This window comes from Aspergillus steynii (genome assembly GCF_002849105.1).
Source record: "Aspergillus steynii IBT 23096 chromosome Unknown P170scaffold_8, whole genome shotgun sequence".
Classification (NCBI taxonomy): domain Eukaryota; kingdom Fungi; phylum Ascomycota; class Eurotiomycetes; order Eurotiales; family Aspergillaceae; genus Aspergillus; species Aspergillus steynii.
In genome coordinates this window covers 505,188-524,386 of record NW_020194405.1, presented here as the reverse complement: position 1 = coordinate 524,386, position 19,199 = coordinate 505,188, and the positions used below count along the sequence as shown (strand labels likewise).

Here is a 19,199-nt window from a genome sequence, read left to right as displayed (position 1 = left end):
CAAAATTGACTCTCTGGATTATATATATTACAAGTTGTAAAGTCAACTTCGCTTGGAGGTCTTGCTGTAGGCTATGAGAGAGAAAAAAAGGTGGAGAGAGGAGAAAGAAATTATAGTCAGAAATAAAATATAACTATATACAAAGAGAATTTCAAACGTTATTTTGTGGTGCACTATAGCGCTCGATCAACGGGTTCTTAGATCCACCAGCGAAAGTGACATCCGAGAGAATAGATCGTTGATTTTTAGAAAACAGGTGCGATTTGAAGACCGTGAAAGACCAATTATACTAGAGACTTTTCTTAAATTTATTTTATCAAAATGCCCTTTTGGTAAAGACACCCAGTTAGTTCAATGTTGCCTCGAAAATCCTCAGCCGGCATTTGGCTCGGCACGCGTCATGATCTCAGGCACGGGAACCCGATCCGCATGCAGCCGTCGTCGATGCCGAACTCTCGGAATCGACTAACCTGCATGGCACTAAATCGCAAATCTTTGACCTCTAAAATCTGCAATTTGCTTCTATCTCAATGTAACTGATTGATTTTCAGCGACACGATCTTGTCTGTGGCTTCATAGTCTCATATAAGTGATGGCTCCTCCGGGGAGCTTTGGGCGATTGGCCCCGTCTAATTTGCGGAGGTATGTCATCACAACATTGGCATAGAATCTGTTAACTGAGGTGTGCAGTTTACTTAATCCATTAACGTGGAGAGCGCGCCTCGAGCTGGACTCGCGGGCCTTTCTGCTAATGCTGAAAGGCGCATTGCCACCGACGGTTGTGATCGCCATGTGAGTTTCTCTGCTCCCCAGAATCGAATTCAGAACGCCAATCTAACATCAAATAGCCATCAGAGCGATGCAATCGCAGATATAACTCTGACAATAGGCTACTTATCAGCCTTAATATCCGTCTTGTCTCAGGCATTAATGCCGCGCGCGAAGTTCATGAAGATCATGCTCTTCGACCTCCTATCTACCTGCGTATCAGCATCTCTCTGCTGCCTGGCCGTGTATTGCGCCGTCGAAGCGAGGAAACACAACACGCCCGCAGACGCCAGCGAGGCCGTCCGTAACGGCTTCAGCAGCGATGCCTGCGCCGTGTCCGCCATCTGGCTCATCTTCATGATTTGGTACCGTCGCACCGCGTCCGGATGTATAAATCCCATGCTGACGGAGAATGCAGGGCAGCTAATACCCTCCGCGCCTTGCGGCCCATGGAACTTCAAGATCCAATGGTTGCGTTTTCGATCTTCTGTTCCGTGACTATAACTCGCGCCGGTACCTTCGTTACTCTGTCCGAAGGGTTGACCTTTATATCACGCCTGCTCAAAGGCTTCATGATTGGGTTCGCTATCGCTACTGGAGTATCGCTCTTAATTATGCCGATTACTAGTCGTGGCGATGTCTTCCATGATGTCAGGACTTATGTGGCGCAAATTGATGCCGTGCTGAAGTCCCAGATCGACTTTGTAGCTGGGAGCTCGGATGTGTGGACTGGTGGAAGGGGGTTGTTGAGTCGGACAAGAACGGCGCGGAGTATGCGCGAGACTGAGAGCCCTAGAGACTCAGGATTGGAGGGGAAGCAGAAACGCCTGTCGGCGGCGATCACGAAGTTGAACGGCCTGCATGGAAAACTGCAGTCGGATCTGTTTTACTCGAAGGATGAGTTTGCTTGGGGGAAGTTGTCGGCGGAGGATTTAAATAAGATTGGAGGGTTGATGCGGAGCATACTGCTGCCTCTTTCTGGGATGGCGATGTTGCCGGAGATTTTGGAAATGGTCGTCAAGAATGAAGGCACGAGGGAGAACTCAAGAGATACCCCCGATGATGATGATGCTGACGAGGAAGCTTTGAAGCATTCGGAGATACAAAGAGTCGTGCAGACACTGCATGACCGTCTCGTTGAGTCTTCGAATTTGACGACGCCTGGTCTGCAGTATGTTCTTCTATCGTTCGAGTTGACGAAACGAAAGCAGCTCGAAAGAAATTTCAAGGCTCGGGGGGACGAGGAGTCTAGAGGCAACGTGCTGAGTCCGCTGGAACCTGGTTTCACATCTCGGTTTGAACATGAGCTCCGGCAATACTACGCATCTCGCAAACATCTTCCGCGAGCTCTTGCCTCTCTCGAGGCATTCTCGGTCTCTGAAAAGGTAACAGATTATACCTCGGACGACCCACGCACGCTTGCTGCAGACTCCGATGTGCGGCAGGAATTCTTCCTGATTCTCTACATGGGTCATTTACAGGACGCTCTTCTCAAGGCAACGCTGGACCTGATCAAGTTCGCAGATACAAAAATCGCCGACGGAACCATGAAGCGGAACAGGGCCATCTTTCCCAAACAAAACTCGATACGAGGATGGCTATCCTTGAACTCCGAGAAAAGGGAATCCGAAAGCCTTCCAGATCGCAGAACGTCATCACATGTTGATCCCTCGTCGGTCCACGACACCCAGCCAGGCCAATTCCCCGACCCCGAGCATCTGCCTCCGGCGAATATTTTCGAAAAAGGCAGCAACTTTCTCCGTGTCATCTCGCATGTCATTAGGTCCGAGCAAAGCTTGTTCGGGTTCCGTGTAGCCGCTGCGTCGTTCAGCGTTGGAATCCTGGCCTTTCTGCACCAGACACAGGACTTCTTTATTCACCAGAGATGCATATGGGCGATGATCGTGATCGTCATCGGGATGAACCCGACAAGCGGACAGACCATGTTCGGCTTCATGGCCAGGATCGCAGCTACCGTTATCTCGCTAGTCCTCAGTTTAATCGTCTGGTACATCGTGGACCAAAAGACAGCAGGGGTCATTGTGTTCCTGTACCTTGCCAACGTCTTCGAGGTATGGCAACCCCCACACTACCACTCACACTCCAATACTGACCATCCAAACAAGTACTACTTCTACATCAAAGTCCCGCAATATTTCGGCGCCGCTGTGATCTCCATCGTGACACTCAACGTCATCGTCGGCTACGAGCTACAAGTCCGCAAACTCGGCCTCGAAACAGCCACCTCCAACGGCCAACCCTACTACCCCATCTACCTGTTCGGGCCCTACAAACTCGCCGCAGTAGCCGCCGGCTGCGCCATCTCCTTCTTCTGGGTGATCTTTCCCTACCCGATCACCGCCAAATCGACGCTCCGCCACGCCCTGGGCCGCGGGCTCTTCGTCCTCGCCCAGTTCTACAGCTGCATGCACACCACCGTCGAGCTCTGGCTGAGCGGCGAACTCGGCCACGTAGACGATGCCCGCTCCTCATCTTCCAAGCTTGAAACGGCCCGCCACAAGGTCTTCAAGGAGGAAATGATGCTGCTGAACCAGCTCCGCATGCACAGCCACTTCAGCACCTTTGAGCCGGCGATCGGAGGCAAGTTCCCGAAGCGCGTATACGATAGCATTATCTGCGAGATCCAGCGCATGTTGACGAGCATGGCGCTGATGGCGCAGACGACGCAGGATCTGGACGCCCTGTCGCTGCAGACGCGTGGGGGCGCTGAGGCCCAGAATACGTGGGTCTCCAGACTGGCGGGGATCGCGCTGCAGTCGGCGGATTTCAAATCGCATGCCACGACGTCGTTGCTGTGTCATTTGTCGGCGGCGTTGACGAATGCGCAGCCGTTGCCGCCGTATTTGTCGACTGGGGAGTCGTTTCCGTTGGCGAGGGAGTTGCAGAAGATTGATGGCGAGCTGCTGAGTATTCGCCATGTGGATGATCCGGCGTTCTCGGCGTTTGTGGCGCTGGAGGTGCTGAGGTCGGTGGTGAGTTTTAGCTTGAGGGATCTGTTGAGGTAAGTTTATCGGGTGGTGTCTGTGGTGAGAGAATCGTGCTAATGTGTGGTAGTGATGTCAAGGGTCTTGTGGGGGAGCTCAGTTTTGACTTCCATGTTCGACGTAGCTTGGAGTATGCTGAGTCGACACGGTTGATGTCGGCTACTAGTTGAGATGTATAGATGATTTAGATATCATTAATATAGAAATAATAATGCCAATCCTATTAGTGCCTATCTTAGACCGAAGGACTGACATCGATTCAGTATTGTGTTTTATTTCATCGAAATAGAGTTGTCTTGGGGGTTCTGTGAGCATCATAATTTGAAAACATATATATAAGCCCCTCTCTTGACACGCCTGTTCTCAAATAATTTTGTTGCAAATATACCCATCCACTGCAGCAAGCATTTCATCGGATATATAGATCCCCGCCAGAGATCCACGCTACATATGCAATCTGACATACAGCTTGCTGTTTCACCATCAAGTTCCACCATAGTCCCAAAACAAGTCCTAACATTCCCAGGGCCGATGAGAAATGAGAATCAATGTCAAAAATTGTCCTACCAGGAAGGTTGACCCTTTTTGGATTAGTGCTCAATTTTCGAAAATTGGCCACCAGAAAATTCACGTCGATTTGCTCCGAGATTCCGCCGAATGTATTCCTTATGTTGAGCTTAGATTGACTCCGGAGTAAGTTTTATCCCGCTACAGGGACCAAAAAAAGCTTCCTGATATTTTTAGCCTAGAGCAGTTCTAGAATCATCTAGAAGGATAAAATTAAAACACGTTTGGTATATGGCCTGTCTGGTGTATCATATTCTGTCAATTTTGCCGTGGTCAATAATACCCGTAGGTCGAGTCCCCACATTTCGCCGGAAACCATTTGCTGCCCAGCGCCCGTCGTCCAAGTGACCCACTATCCTCCCTTTGTTTACCCCCAATCCTGTGCAGTACGCAGTACCCAGTAGTTCAACAACGATGCAATGCCTCAGACATCGACTGAAACAGTCTATCTTCAGACGAGCGCTTTCCCCAGCTAGGAAATTCTGGCACACAGGTGTTCGTCTCGACCTAAACGATAAACTAGAGGAGGAAACGCTGCGAGGATACTCGCCCGAGCAATTTTACCCCGTGAAGATTGGTGAAGTATTTCGCTCCAGATACTAAGTGCTTGGAAAACTTGGCTACGGAGGCCATTCTACAGCGTGGCTGTGTAGAGATTTGCAGTCAGTTAGTTCCAGACGGGTGATATTGAAACTGAGGACTGAAAAGCAGTAGACGCCATGTCTACGTTACATTAAAAACATACGAACAAGGGTCTAGCCACGGAAGACGGGAGAAAGAAATATACGAGTATCTTCGGGCTATCAAATCAAGCCATACAGGCTCTTTGCTTGTGCGACGCGCCGTCGATGACTTTCACATTAGTTCTGCGAATGCCTACTCCTACCAGTGTCTGGAGCATCCTCCGCTAGTGATGAGTCTCTGCGAGCTACGCAATCGGGCCGTGGGGAAGGTGCTTCCGGAGGAGTTGCTCAAGCCGGTGTTGATCCATATACTTCTTGCTCTCGACTTTCTGCATACAGAAGCTGGGGTTGTGCATGCTGGTATGATATTCTAAATGTGAAACCATGCACAGCCTGGATTTTCCATTGACGGAATCAGATATCCAAGAAAACAATATCATGCTGAGTGTCGAGGATGAGTCTGTTCTCGTCGACTTCGAGCAGGCAGAGAGATCTAGTCCCAGCCGACGCAAAATAATTGGCGACCGGGTGATCTATTCGTCCCGAGACCTAGGCATTCCAAAGGTGCATGACCGTCCTATTCTATCTGACTTCGGCGAGGCTCGCTTGAGTTCGAGCCTGGGGAAGTGGGAGGATGTTCAACCTTTGGTTTACCGGGCTCCGGAGGTTATGTTGCGGATGCCGTGGAATGAGAAGATTGATATTTGGAACGTAGCGGTTCTTGTATGTATCCTATCTCTCATACGAGGTCTCGTTCTGCCAAAGCTAACGATGTCCATAGGCCTGGGGTCTTTTCGAGAAGAAACATCTCTTCCGTGTCCGCGATTCAAACAGGAATGTCTCAGACAGCCACCATCTCGCCGGGATGGTGGCGATAATGGGCGCGCCGCCCAAAGAAATGCTTCGAGATAGCGAGTATGCGATGAAGTTCTTCGATAGTGACGGTATGCTTATATACTTCCCTATCTTCTTTTTATACTCAAGGCACAGCTGATGGTAGATCAGGCAATTGGATAGGGATCGCAGAAGTCCTTTCTGTATCTCTGGAGACGCTGGAGGCTAGTTTGCGAGGTACACAGCAGAGTTTATTTCTCTGCTTCATGCGGAAGATGCTTCAGTGGCAACCGGGTAATCGGACGTCCGCGAAAGAATTACTGGCAGATCCTTGGTTGAGATCAGGTTAGGGTGGGTTTCTGTTTTTTTTTTTTTATTTTTTCTAATTCTTTTTTGTTTGGCCAATGGGCGGAGAGATTGAGAGGGGAATTTTCGGTGGATTTTATCTAATGTGTTTTATCGCCACAGGACGAGTCACATCAGGGAACGATGGGCTCGAAGAAGAGTATAGAGACGATCTCAGAGGGGATGAGTCTCGCCTTGGATAAAACAGATTCGACTAGGCCGATTTGGGGACTATTCTGCAGTTCAGGTTAAATCCACGCTAAATCCATTATTAATTCAACGGTCTTATAAATGCATGATAATCAGAATTCTTAATTAAGACCATATATTAACACAATGATCTAAACAAAAGCATAACTCGTAATGTATAAGAGGGGAGATCTATGAAAAATTACACCAACCCACATATCGCTTAAGCCAATGCAACGCTATGCAAATCTAAGCAGAAGGAACGCCTCCCGTTCCAAACAGCTCCATCTTAATGCGATCGCCACTCACGCCCTTGCCCACCAGCCCGGCCTTCATGGCGCCCATGAACCCCTCGGGTCCGCAAACGTAGTACTCGGTGCTCTGGTCGTCCAGGAACAGATCCTTCTCGTCGTCTAGCTTGCTCAGGTCCACGCGGCCGGCGTGGTCGAAGTCCGACCCCTGCTTGTCGGCCTCTGTTGGGTGGCCCGTGAAGAACGTCGCGTGCAGGTTGGGGAACTTCTCGGCTAGAGATTGGATGTGCGGACGGAAGGGTCGTGCGGCGGAGGAGCGCGCGCCGTGCACGAAGTGGATCTTGCGCTGGGCGGACTTCGCAGTCAGGGTGTTGAGGATGGAGGTGAGAGGGGTGAGACCGACACCGGCGGCGATGAGGACGATGGGGTTTGAGGTCTCCTCGTCCTGCAGGAAGAAGTCGCCGAAGGGGTGCGAGACCTTCACGACGTCGCCTTCCTTGATCTGGTCGTGCAGGATGTTCGACACGTACCCCGGGTGCGCCGCAGCGTTGGGCTGGCGGGGATTGAGCCCGGATTCCCGCTTGACGCTGATCCGGTAGTGGTCGGGTTCGGGCTTGTCGGAGAGCGAGTACTGGCGGGCTTGCGGGTACTTGAGCTCCGGCACGAAGACCTGGATGGAGATGTACTGGCCGGGGCGGAAGGAGGGCAGGGGCTTGCCGTCGACCGGGACGAGGTGGAAGGAGGTGATTTCCGAAGACTCGGGGATCTTCTGGGCGATGCGGAACTCGCGGAAATCCGTCCAGCCGTTGGCTTCCTGGTAGAGCTGGGCTTCGCGGCCGATCATGAGGTTGGCGAGTTGCCAGTAGGCGGCGGCCCAGGCGGCGTGGATGGCCGGGGTGAGGGCGTCGCCGAGCACCTCGCCCATGGCTTCGAGGAGGTACTTGCCGACGATCTCGTACTGCTCGGGCTTGATGTAGAGGGAGGCGTGCTTGTGGCACATCAGCTCGACGGCGGGCGTGAGAGCGCCCAGGTCGTCGATGTGAGAGGCATAGGCGAACAGGGCGCCGGCGAGAGCGCGCGGCTGGTGGCCGTTGACTTGGTTGGCGGTGTTGAAGACGGTGTTCAGCTCGGGATGGGCATCGAGCATGTTCTTGTAGAACAGAGTGGTGATGGCCTTGCCATGGACCTGGAGGACCGGCACAGTGGCCTTGATGGTCTGGACCTGTTCGGGAGTCAAAGACATGGAGACAGGCAGGGTTGGATCTTCAGAGTGATTAGGATGATGTGACAGGATGAGGAACAGCAGAAGACGAGCGGAGAAGAGAGACGGAGCGCATATTTATACGGTGCCTCAATCACCGTGGAAATCCCGATGCGACTTCATCTCCGCGGAGCTCATGCTTTGCGTGTAACCGCTGGCACGATAAGCGGGTATTGCGGGATGATTTCATGTGGCCATTTCTGAGTTACGTTAAAACTCTGCCCTCCCGCTAAAAAGGTATAAAGACCAGTCGGGGACGGACAGGGACAGGAGACCGACTGGAAACCGACCCCTCAGTTTGGAGGGTGTCGTCAACAAGAATGGACATGTCACTGTGCAGATGCAGAGTACGTACAGTACAGCAGCCACTACGATCGTCTACTCCGGAGTCGAACGAGACCAGCCAAGCAATCAGCCCACCAAACGCCGATCGGAAGGAATAGGAGGGCTTGACTAAGAAATACCTCAAAAAGCGTTCTGGAAAAATCAGAAGACGTTGATGGGCCCATCTGCCTTTATCCAATCATGGAGCAGCATTTGCAATCACCGCCTGCCAGTTTGGAGAGTGAGTCAGAAAGAATTATTATCGTGACGAACCGCTAATAAATTATTCGCAGATGATTACGGCCTGGATCATTCCATTTTCCTCACATCGGATTGGCCCAACCAGTCAGCAAACGATGACCTCATCCGTGCATAAGGCCCGTACATAATCAGTGCCATCTGCATTCCAAGCACGAACACTTCATCCGGAATGAGGGATCAACAACCTCAAACGCTATATTGGCTGCCACGTCTCAGATACGCTGTGTGTCTTTATTGGCTCGATGCTTTACATCTGAACTATCAACTCTTGGCTGATTGGATTGCGTCCTCCGGGTTCCATGAATGCGAAAGCCACGAAACCGCCAGAACATGAAAGTATATAACTTAAACTTAACATTGTCGGGACGAAGCGCAACGTTTCGGTTAAGAAAACTGAAAAGAGAAAATGGTCCGTTCAACTTGATAGCGCCCTGGAATGCTAAAGTCTACAATTTGAAATCATGAAGCTACCAGACTGGTGAGACGCCAGTCATCTGCTAATGCGAGAAATCTGCAGGCGGCGAAAAACATCAAAATCTGTGACGTGTTCATGTCGCCCCGGATTAATTGTGTCGAGCGCTGTTCTGGCCATGATGTGACGGCAACTATCAGCTAGCACGGTGACAGGGTAGCGGCTTTCAAGCGGTCCGTGAGCAACAGCAGTCTGGCCAAACGTGACACTACCGGTACACTGTACTCGAAAGGGCCTCGATACTCGCACAATGAGTGGGAAGCAAAGAATCGGTTTTCAAACGCAAAATGCCTCCTCCATATTCCAACTGCAATCCGGGAAGATCATCTGAGTGGGTTTGTCGTCTTTGCAAGAAAGCGACGATAAACACAATATGAGCGAAGAAAAAATGTCAGCATCAGCGGAGAGGTCGAAAGGGGGCAAAAGTACTACTGGGAACGAGGAAAATCGCGAGACATGCCGCCCTGGACCTCCAGAGTGCGATTTGCTATTGGTGATATCAAATATGTCAATCTGGCTTACGCGCGGAGATCGGAATTAACGGATCATGCACCTAGCACATCGATTGAGGCAATTGGGCTACATTAACTCCGCAGACCGCAATGAAGAGATGGCGAGCCATGTCCCTTTCCCGCAAGTGGATCGTCACATCACGCATCACGCCGGTCACCGCTATGGCGTTTTTCATCAAGAATCCATCACATCGCGAGAAGACAAAAGATGTTACATCGAACGGTCAACAGTCTATTGGCTAAAGGACTATCGCTGGTTAATAATTTCGTTCGATGGTGTCGATGACACCGCGCGAGACGGTGGTGTTGATGAGAGAGATGGAACGAGGGAAAGAATCGAAAAGAGGGGGGGGTTTATACTCCGCCGGCTGCACATGACACCGTCAGCTGATACAGCTTCCCATTCCGCTGGCCTGAGGGATCAATACGGACAGGACCAGATCGCTGACTGCTGATAGAATGGAGAGGTGTTGTGGTCTGATGAGAATGTCTTCGAATTGATGATATCTATAACGCAGACCAAAGCGCATAAACTAACACAATCTATCCAAACAGAACAAGCGTCCACAAGCACGCTAAAAAGCGCAAAGAAAGGATCCTCCGTTCATCTAATCCAACTGAACCTCACACTCCTGCTTCCCCAAGAAGAGATCATCAAAAAGAATATGCCCCGTGTACGAAGAGCCCGAGAAGGTGCAGTACGCACCCACATGAAGAATATCCCTCGAGGTAGTGGGCCGATAGCTCCCCCTCACCTCGACCCATTCTTCCTGGTCGAACAATTGCTCGGACGCAATCGACCCCGCCGTGGAGTTCGAGCCGTGGTAGGCGAAAACGCCGCAGTAGTTGGCGCCGTAGTTGGGAGATCGCGCCTTGACGCTGAAGGTGTAGTTGGCGCCGATTGTGAGGTCTTTGATGGACTGGGAGATGGAGTTGCCGCGGTTGCCGACGGCGGTTTCGAGGTTCCTGTTTTAAAGAGGAGACGGGTCAGAATGCTGCTTGTGTTTGAAGGGGCGGGGCTGGGAATGGGAAGAGTCAAGGCTTACAGGTAGTAGTCGCCATCGAGGACCGGAGTTCCGGTGCTGATTTGGGCGACGTCGACTGCGCTCGCGACCCAGGGTGAGAGGGTGCCGGTCTCGAAGGACGGGTTTGCCAGCACGTTGCAAGACAGAGCCATTGTGGAGTGATGGTTGCTGCGATTTTATTCAAGGGAGATTATCGACTAATCGTTCCTGGCTTTGGGTTGAAGAAAAGGAGATAACAGGAAGTCCAACACCGGTCAACAGCATCCCTTTTATAGACAACCAGCCACTCAGGCATGCCATCTAAATTTCCTACGTGGTGAAAAACTAATCATACCTGACACTACGCCAATAAGCTTGTCACTGCTAGCTTATGTCTAAGATTAATTATAGCGATTGTCAGGACTGGAAGCTGCGGATGGCTGAACAAGGGTGACACAAGGGGTCGTGAAGGATTTTAGGGCTTACATCGCCCAGCCGCATTGGTTCCCTCGTATTTGATCCGATTGAGTCAAGCTGGTCCGCGGATCCCCAAAGTCTGTCGACTCATCCTGCGGCCCAGAAATCTCGGCGCGCGGGGCATGACATGCTTCGGGAACATAAAGACGGGGAAGTGGACCAGAGTGGTTATATGCTTCAAACAAACTCCATTTGATTTACGTCTTCACAACTTACACATCACTACCCTCTGACGTCATTATTCTGTCCCAACTACGAATACAGCGAAACAGTATGGACCATAATAATAATCCCACAGACGTAAAAGGGGAATGGGACCCGGAATTCAACGATCTACATGATTTGCTGCAGAAGAACATCGCCAATGAATCGGAAGTCGGAGCCTCAATCACAGTCAACATTAACGGTAAAAACGTGGTTGATATCTGGGGAGGATATCGCGACGCAGCTCGATCACAGCCATGGGAAGCAGACACGATCGTCAACGTCTTCTCGACTACCAAAAACATCGTCAATCTAGCCATGCTAGTACTGATCGATCGAGCCCTGCTTGATCCACACGAGAAAGTCTCCAAATACTGGCCCGAGTTCGCACACAACGGCAAACGAGATATCGAAGTGCGCCATCTCATGTCGCATACCTCAGGGCTCTCCGGCTGGGACGAGCATATGGAGCTATCGGATCTGTATGATTTCGAGAGCGCCGCGGCAAAGCTAGCAGCGCAGGCTCCCGCATGGACACCCGGTACAGCCTCGGGTTACCATTCCCTAACGCAGGGCTTCCTGCTGGGCAATGTAGTCCGTCAAGTAACCTCAATGACCCTGACGGAGTTCATCGCGAAGGAAATCGCATCGCCACTCGGCGCTGACTTCCAAATCGGAGCCAAACAGTCTGACTGGCCCCGAATCGCAGACATGATCGGATACACACAACCCGCGCCCACCGACTTGGACACCACCTCCATCGCATACAAATGCCTCTACAACCCCATGTTCCCATTCGAGATAGCCAACACGCCCGAGTGGCGGAACTCCGAGCTGGGGTCTTGCAATGGGCATGGGAACGCGCGCTCCGTGGCGCGGATTCTCTCGACGATCTCCAATGGCGGCGATGTGGACGGCAAACCCTTCTTGAAGCCCGAAACGATAGATCTGATCTTCCAGGAGCAGTCAATGGGTCCTGATCTGGCGTTGGGATTTCCGTTCCGCTTCGGTATGGGGTTTGCGCTTACGGCGCCCAATCTGTGGCCGCCTTACCTTCCTGCGACTGGGCGAGTGTGTTGGTGGGCGGGCGCGGGCGGGTCGATTGGTGTGATGGATCTGGATCGACGGATGACTGTTGCTTATACGCCGAATAAGATGCAGATGCAGGGGCCGGCGGGGGAGTATGTCGAGTGTATGTATAAAATTGTGGATGAGATGAAGTAGGAGGGATACTCTACAATGTTGGCCTATAAAAGTTTGTTTTGCGATCAGATGACCATTCTGTGGGAATGATGCAGGTATCAATGGAAATGCCATTCTGGAATAGCATGATGAGCCTGGGAATCAAGGGTCTCTTGGTCGGAGATTGATGAGACATGGACAGCTTTGTTCTTCCACGACTGGAATTATGCGTTCGTCATTGATACTAGGTCTATATCCCGAGCTGTCTGAAAAGGAAATAGCCTCTGACATCCAATGGTCTGAATGATCTTTCTTGTTACCACTTGCAAGAAAAAGGATATGTCCAAATAGAGACAATGGTCAACTTGTCAAACTTTCAGAAAGATAAGGTTATAAACTCAACCATAAACCAGATGAGACAAAACCTAAATAAGATTTGGATCAGTAAACAATTATCCCACAGAACAGGATCTGACTACACGGAACTCCGGGTTTCATTCTCGCAGAATCTGAAACTCCTCATCACCCATGTAACCCACTAATAATAGCATTGAGCTGAGCATAGACTTCGGATTGAACGACGATCTTCTACAGACAGAAGAGCTTATAGAACAAGAAAGCTTCGTGTAAAGGCACCTCCTCGAACAGACATCGTCCCCAAAGCGGCAAGGGACTGCGAATGAGCCAGGGCTTCTCAAGAAAGACGTCTCTGGAGTGGAGAGAGTCCGAGAGATCGACAGGCACGTTCAGGGGTAGTGATGCCTTGGAGCCTGAGACAGCACATGTCCACCAATCAGAATGGCCGGGCATCGGAGTGAGTGCTTTCCGGTATGTGTATTACCGTATTCTGGAAGGAATTGGCTGTCAACGAGACTGTCTTGATGTATTAGAGATACACCTGCATAGATCGCCCCCAAACCCCCAAAGTCATCGCAATCAAACTGGCACACGATGATCCTTCCAGATTGTCTTTTTGCCTGCCTGTCCTTCTGCACCACCACTTCCCCAATCAGGCAGTCACTTTACCCCTTCTGGTAACTCCTATCGAACGCCCTCAGGGTTCTTCACCCTCATGACGGTCTTCAACCGGGACCTGCGGCCCACATGGTCTTGTTTCTGTTTCTGCTCGTGTTCGGGGGCGAAGGGGAAGGCTTGACGGTCTTGATCCGTTCACAGGGCTGCGGATGCATTCTTATATAGTTGTTGGGCCCTCGGGTACTGGATGATGTGAGAGTAGATTTATTCCTTCGTTCTTACCTTCATTCGTTCATTACAACCCAACAGTCTTTCATTTATTTATCGCTACTCAGATGCGCGAGTTCCTCTCCTTAACGGCCCTCGCCGCCGTCCTGGCCTCGGCCTCTGCTGCTGCCATTCCTTCATCTTCCGCAGCAGGGGCTTCGAAGACTCTGTATGTGCAGATTTCCCCACATCCAGACACCAGTTCCTAACAGCAAACGCAGAATCTCCAACGCAGCCAGCGGCACCTGCTCCGGCCCCACGAATAGCAGCCCATCGAGCTACTGGCTCGCCGAGCAAGACCACAAGGGCAACGCACGCGGGTACGCCCCCAACGTCGACAACGCGAACTACCCCGTCTGGCGCAACGTGCAGACAGACTACAACGCCAGCGGCGACGGGTCCGGCGACCAGACGGCCAGCCTGCAGCGCGCGATCAACGATAACGGCAGCGACGGCAGCCGCCAGAGTAGCGGCGTCACGCGGTACCCGGCCGAGGTGTATCTCCCCGGGGGGACGTATACTCTGGGGAGTACGCTGGAGCTGCGCGTCGGGACGGTCATTACGGGTGATCCGTTGGATGTGCCGGTGTTGAAGGCGAAGGAGGGGTTTGAGGGGCAGGTGCTGGTGAAGGGGTATGATGAGGGGAATGGGAACCCCGAGACGAGTTTCATGACGCTGATGCGGAATGTTAAGTTGGATATGACGGCGTTGGCTGGGGATGTCGAGGTTACGGCGCTGCAGTGGGGTGTTGCGCAGGGCGCTGGGTTGACAAATGTCAAGATTGAGATGCCGGAGAATTCGAGCGGACATACCGGCATTGACATTAAGTCTGGGTCGACGATTGCGGTGACGGATGTGGTATGTTGGTCTTGATGTCCTGTCGCGATGTGGGCGAGTAAACTGGAGGAGAGATTGATGCTGACTGGAATAGGAAATCACCGGCGGAGCCACCGGTATCAGGAACTCCAACCAGCAAGTCAACTTCAAGAACATCTCTTTCAAAGGCTGCACTACCGCGTTTGAGGCGGCGGGTGGTCACACGGCACTGCTGCAAGGCGCCACCTTCGACACTTGCGGCGTGGGCATCGACATGACCGGTAATGGACTGGGGAGTTTGGTGCTGCTGGACTCGGCATCGATCAATTCCGGCACGGTGGTGAAGTTCTACGACTCATCCAACGATGGAGGCAAACGCAACAGCCAGCTTTTAATCCAGAACCTTTCGCACGACAACGACAACGACATCGCCGTCGACAACAACGGCAAGGTGCAGCTGAAGGCCACTAAGCAGGTCGATACCTGGGTTTGGGGCAACGTCACGCCCGGCCAGTACGAAACCGGCACCAGCTTTAGCACCTCGCGCCCTGACGTGCTGCTGGACAACGGCAGGTTCTTCACCAAGAAGCAGCCTACTTATGCCGAGTACGCGGCCGACCAGATCGTCAATGTCAAGTCCGTCGACGGCCACACCGTCAAGGGTGACGGATCCACGGATGACACCGAATCCCTGAACGCCATTCTGGCTGACAACGCGGCCAACTGCAAGATCACCTATTTCCCGTACGGCGTGTACATCGTCAAAGACACACTGAAGATTCCCACGGGGTCGCGCATCGTGGGCGAAGCGTGGGCAGTCATTGCGGGCGCCGGCGAGGCTTTCAAAGACGCCCAGAAGCCCAAGACGGTGGTGCAGATCGGCCAGCCCGATGACGTCGGGGTGATCGAGATCCAGAACATGCGCTTTTCGGTCGCCGAGATCCTCCCCGGAGCCAAGATCCTCGAGATCAACGCCGCCGGCAGTCAACCTGGCGACGTTGGGCTCTGGAACACGATCGTGACTGTCGGCGGCACGGCGGAGACCTCGGTCTCGAACGACTGCACCGACCAGGACACCTCGAACTGCATGGCGGCTTTCATGGTCCTGCACCTGACCGAGAGCTCGTCGGCCTACCTCGAGAACTTCTGGGGCTGGACCGCGGACCACAACCTCGACGACGGGCCCACCACCATCATCTCCACTGGTCGCGGCATCCTCGTCGAAGCGACCAAGGGCACCTGGCTCACAGGCACCGGGTCCGAGCACCATTGGCTCTACAACTACAACTTCCACCACGCGAAGAACGTCTACGCGGGCCTGCTGCAGACCGAAAGTCCCTACATGCAGGGCAACGGGGCCGTCAAGTTGGCTCCGGCGCCGTGGACCGCTGATTCACAATACGGCGACCCGAACTTCTCGTGGTGCGACGAAGGAGATGGCGCCTGCCGCAGCGCGCTGGCGACCAACGTTGACGGCGGGTCCGACATTCTGCTCTACAATTCGGCGGCGTGGGCGTTCTTCAACGGCGAGTGGGATGGCAGCTACGGCGACCAGTGCGACGGCGCCTGCCAGACCAACATGATGCGGGTGACAGGAGACCCGGAGAATCTGGTCTGGTACTCGATCAACACCCGGAAGACGGACGTGATGGTCCTGGACGGGGAGGACAATCCGAAGGAAGAGAACCACCCGGGCGGATGGGAAGCCATTATTCAGGCATACCGGCAGTTTGAAAAGGGAGGCAACTAGATTTTTGTTGTTTGCGATGTGCAGGAAGCAGTGGTGGTTGGTGGCTATTTTTATCTGCTTGTTTGCATTTTATCAATCAAGTTCAGATATGTCGTGGACATGAGTAATTAGCACGGCACGAGATGCTGGATGGAGTAATGTCTAGGCAACAGGTCAGATTGAAGATCAAGATCCGGTCCATCGAATTAAATCAATCTGATTCAATTACCCGAACAGGCCACAACCTTACATTGCTGAGAGCTTAGCTGATGGCTATGCACGATGCACCGCCATACCAACAACCAACCAAAACCAGCTATGAAGCCAAGAGAAAAAGAGAAAAAAGAAACCCGCATTGCCACAGCCAAGCCCCAACAAGCAGCGGCAACGTCATCAGGCCGCACTACGCAGCTTCTCGTCCCTTCGACGGCATTAATTTCGGCTTCCGCGACAGGTGGGTCGCCGTGCCGTCTTCCGATTGTCGCGGTTTTACTGCATCGCGCATCCTTTGAGCACTTATGATGCCATTCGCTCACTGGATGACATCGCAATTTCTCTACTGCGTAGGGATTTCATTGAAATCATAGCAAGGATCAAGCAGGGGCCCCCAGCCTGGTGACGTTGCGTCAGGGTCTCCTGCCAGGGCCTACGTGGGACGAATGTCGTACGTGGCGCTGACAGGGACCCTTGCCAACGAGACTCGACGGAGCACGGGATACCTGGCTACGGGCCTATTCAGTTGCTGCCTGGGGTGTTCTGAATCGTACCATGCACGAAATGACTAAGGGAGCCGATCTATACATAGAAACCCACAGTCCTTTGGAATTCGACTCCGTAATGCAGAGTAGAGTTCGGGAGGTCGCGGTTCCTGTGGCTCGGTGGCCATTTTATGCAGAACCGAAAAGATGGACAAGTGGAGGGGATTGCCCCGTCGTGGAAAGTGATAGGCACTTTCTCTGCACATGTGGACCCTTCTCCGATCGGCCCATGGTTCGGCATTGCCACATTAGCCTTGCCTGTGGACTCGTTGTGAATCGTGGGACGGGACTTGTGAAACGCCCTGCGATTGAGTAATTGTTTGCCGATCGACGCTCAGGCAAATGGAGTGATGGTCAGGGACGTATAAAAGGGGTCAGGGGACCTCCTTTTTTCATGTGCTGTTAATTTATATTCATCTATCTGTCTGTCTAGCGGTCCGGGGTACATACATCTATTCCTCATCCTACTATTTTATATCCACTACTTTATATCTACCTACCAACCAACCACCACCCTCAAAATGAAGTACTCTCTCGTCCTGACCGCTCTCCTCTCCTCCTCGGTCCTCGCCGCCCCCAACCCCAACCCCGACGGCATCGACAACATCGTCTCCGCCGCCGAAGGCATCGCCACGACGGCCGTCAACGGCGGTGAGAGCATTGCCTCCAATGTCGTCGACGACGCCACCTCCATCTACGAATCCGCCAAGACTGCCGGCGGCGCCGCCGCGTCTCGCATCACCTCCGACGCTGGCGAAATCGCCTCGGACGCCCGCACCTGGGCCACCGACCGCGCGTCCGACGCTCGCAGCCGCGCCTCTGAAGCCCGGGACCGCGCCTCCTCCGACCTCGACGACCTCCGCACCCTGACCGGCACCCACACCAGCGACGCCACGGCCACGGCCTCCGCCACCGGCTCCGACTCGGAGACCACCGCCGCGGAGACCGGCTCTTCCGCCACCAGCTCGGGTGCGTCCGCCACCGCTTCCACCACCGAGAGCTCCTCCGCCAGTGGCTCGTCCAGCGGCTCGGGCTCCGAGGCCTCGGCCACGTCGACGAACAGCGAGGGCGCTGCTGCCCAGGCCACGCCCGTCGGCTTGGGCGTTGGCATCGCCGGTATGGCCGGTGTGCTGGGTGTGATGGCTGCTCTGTAAGGGGTTGTCTGCTCTGCTGGTTTTGGGTTTGGTCGGATGGGATGGTCTTTCAAGCACGGTTTAAGTGAATCCCGGTAATAGAGGATTATTATCTTTTCCTTAATTGTACTTATTACTTTCCGTCTGATTTTTTGTTTCCTTTCTGTTCGTTTACTTTCGTATATCGATACCTGGTTGATACCTTTGTTTTATTTCTTCAATTCATGGCTTGGAACGGACTGTCCGAGCTACTTTACAACAAAACATTCTTATGAAGACATTCTATTGTAAATCTACATAGTGTCCACCGGATCTCGTATTTCGTAATCATTTAAAGTAGGTATTATTGATGATCGAAAGCTGTTGTAACATTGTATTATTTTTACTACTTATCGACAACCTCTTTGCACACCGAGGAATTTTCCAATGATGGGAGTGCGTTTTAAAAGCTTTGTCCAATAGTGAAATTGCATTGCCATCAAAAACACTCATGAGCAGGCTGGTGGAATAAGAGCTACCACTTCGCCTAGAATAATCGTTATTCTCATTCTGACTGCGTCAAGCTCAAGTAGAAACGAGGTCCCCCTCCCCGATTAGTTTGAAGGTCTTTTGGCTCGAGAGTTACGATGGCAAGACAATTTCAATGTGGCTTATGCACTGTTCATTGATAGAACCACGTCATTGCGTCTACCACTGCAATGAAAGACCTATCGTGTACTCCGTGCCAGGCCAGCGATTTCTTCATGGCGCGGAGTAAAATCCAAACAGAGTTCAACAATTGCATTGAGAGGACGTGTTTCCACTACCCGGGGTCTGTCGAATTCATCCTTTAATTGGTTGGGCTGCTGATCGGGCTCGAATGCCTTAAAAAGAACAAAGACAAAGATAGGATACACCACGTGTATCTATTTCAGCTCGACTTGGTCCAATTGGGAATCCTGGGCTGAATATGTTCCTGCTAGGATTTTTTTCCCTCGTCGTTAAGGTAAACAAAAACCGGTCCGTGGGTGGTCGCATCACCAGAACTATCGATCGGATTGATTGTTGATGGGATGCTCAAATTCTACTCCTTCGGGGAGAGGCCGGTCGTCGGCTGCTCTTGTCCTTGTCGCAAATTGGGGCTGAGTGGAGTATGTATTTGCATAGGCTCTTGCTTGCGACTAATGCATGGACGTAAAATCC

The 19,199-nt window shown here is 52.4% G+C and overlaps 7 protein-coding genes across 7 annotated transcripts; 5 read left to right on the top strand and 2 right to left on the bottom strand.

The window, feature by feature from the left end:
• Window positions 1-529: 529 nt before the first annotated feature.
• On the top strand, window positions 530-3,943 carry P170DRAFT_458504 (uncharacterized protein; the record flags this gene model as incomplete). The annotated part of the gene is made up of 6 exons (XM_024851803.1): window positions 530-642; window positions 691-792; window positions 849-1,133; window positions 1,187-2,840; window positions 2,895-3,790; window positions 3,844-3,943. Exons 1-6 carry the CDS (start codon window positions 593-595, stop codon window positions 3,941-3,943), a joined length of 3,087 nt encoding a protein of 1,028 aa, XP_024700160.1. The 5' UTR covers window positions 530-592.
• Window positions 3,944-4,571: 628 nt separating this feature from the next.
• Window positions 4,572-6,510, top strand: P170DRAFT_501748 (protein kinase; the record flags this gene model as incomplete). Its single annotated transcript, XM_024854170.1, has 7 exons — window positions 4,572-4,585; window positions 4,769-4,833; window positions 4,945-5,002; window positions 5,055-5,383; window positions 5,442-5,746; window positions 5,805-5,967; window positions 6,029-6,510. 7 exons carry the CDS (start codon window positions 4,572-4,574, stop codon window positions 6,205-6,207), a joined length of 1,113 nt encoding a protein of 370 aa, XP_024700159.1. The 3' UTR covers window positions 6,208-6,510.
• On the bottom strand, window positions 6,444-8,378 carry fhpA (flavohemoprotein). The gene has a single exon (XM_024849984.1). The coding sequence runs from the start codon at window positions 7,883-7,885 to the stop codon at window positions 6,641-6,643; it is 1,245 nt and encodes a 414-aa protein (XP_024700158.1). The 5' UTR covers window positions 7,886-8,378; the 3' UTR covers window positions 6,444-6,640.
• Window positions 8,379-10,080: 1,702 nt separating this feature from the next.
• Window positions 10,081-10,649, bottom strand: P170DRAFT_479399 (carbohydrate binding domain protein; the record flags this gene model as incomplete). Its single annotated transcript, XM_024853672.1, has 2 exons — window positions 10,081-10,438; window positions 10,519-10,649. The coding sequence occupies 2 exons, from the start codon at window positions 10,647-10,649 to the stop codon at window positions 10,081-10,083; spliced, it is 489 nt and encodes a 162-aa protein (XP_024700157.1).
• A 577-nt stretch (window positions 10,650-11,226) lies between these two features.
• On the top strand, window positions 11,227-12,684 carry P170DRAFT_467528 (serine hydrolase domain-containing protein; the record flags this gene model as incomplete). The annotated part of the gene is made up of 2 exons (XM_024852484.1): window positions 11,227-12,349; window positions 12,456-12,684. The coding sequence occupies 2 exons, from the start codon at window positions 11,227-11,229 to the stop codon at window positions 12,482-12,484; spliced, it is 1,152 nt and encodes a 383-aa protein (XP_024700156.1). The 3' UTR covers window positions 12,485-12,684.
• An 839-nt stretch (window positions 12,685-13,523) lies between these two features.
• On the top strand, window positions 13,524-16,188 carry P170DRAFT_268874 (glycoside hydrolase family 55 protein). Its single transcript, XM_024843127.1, has 2 exons — window positions 13,524-14,439; window positions 14,513-16,188. The coding sequence occupies exons 1-2, from the start codon at window positions 13,753-13,755 to the stop codon at window positions 16,145-16,147; spliced, it is 2,322 nt and encodes a 773-aa protein (XP_024700155.1). The 5' UTR covers window positions 13,524-13,752; the 3' UTR covers window positions 16,148-16,188.
• Window positions 16,189-17,405: 1,217 nt separating this feature from the next.
• Window positions 17,406-18,038, top strand: P170DRAFT_479397 (putative GPI anchored protein; the record flags this gene model as incomplete). Its single annotated transcript, XM_024853671.1, has 1 exon — window positions 17,406-18,038. One exon carries the CDS (start codon window positions 17,406-17,408, stop codon window positions 18,036-18,038), a length of 633 nt encoding a protein of 210 aa, XP_024700154.1.
• Window positions 18,039-19,199: the final 1,161 nt, after the last annotated feature.

What these genes read in the sequence shown, in the direction of transcription:
- fhpA (XM_024849984.1), bottom strand. Translation starts at nt 7,885, where the DNA reads ATGTCTTTGACTCCCGAACAGGTCCAGACCATCAAGGCCACTGTGCCG.
- P170DRAFT_268874 (XM_024843127.1), top strand. Translation starts at nt 13,753, where the DNA reads ATGTGCAGATTTCCCCACATCCAGACACCAGTTCCTAACAGCAAACGC. An exon ending in CGATTGCGGTGACGGATGTG is followed by an intron (nt 14,440 to 14,512) that starts GTATGTTGGTCT and finishes TGACTGGAATAG; the next exon opens with GAAATCACCGGCGGAGCCAC.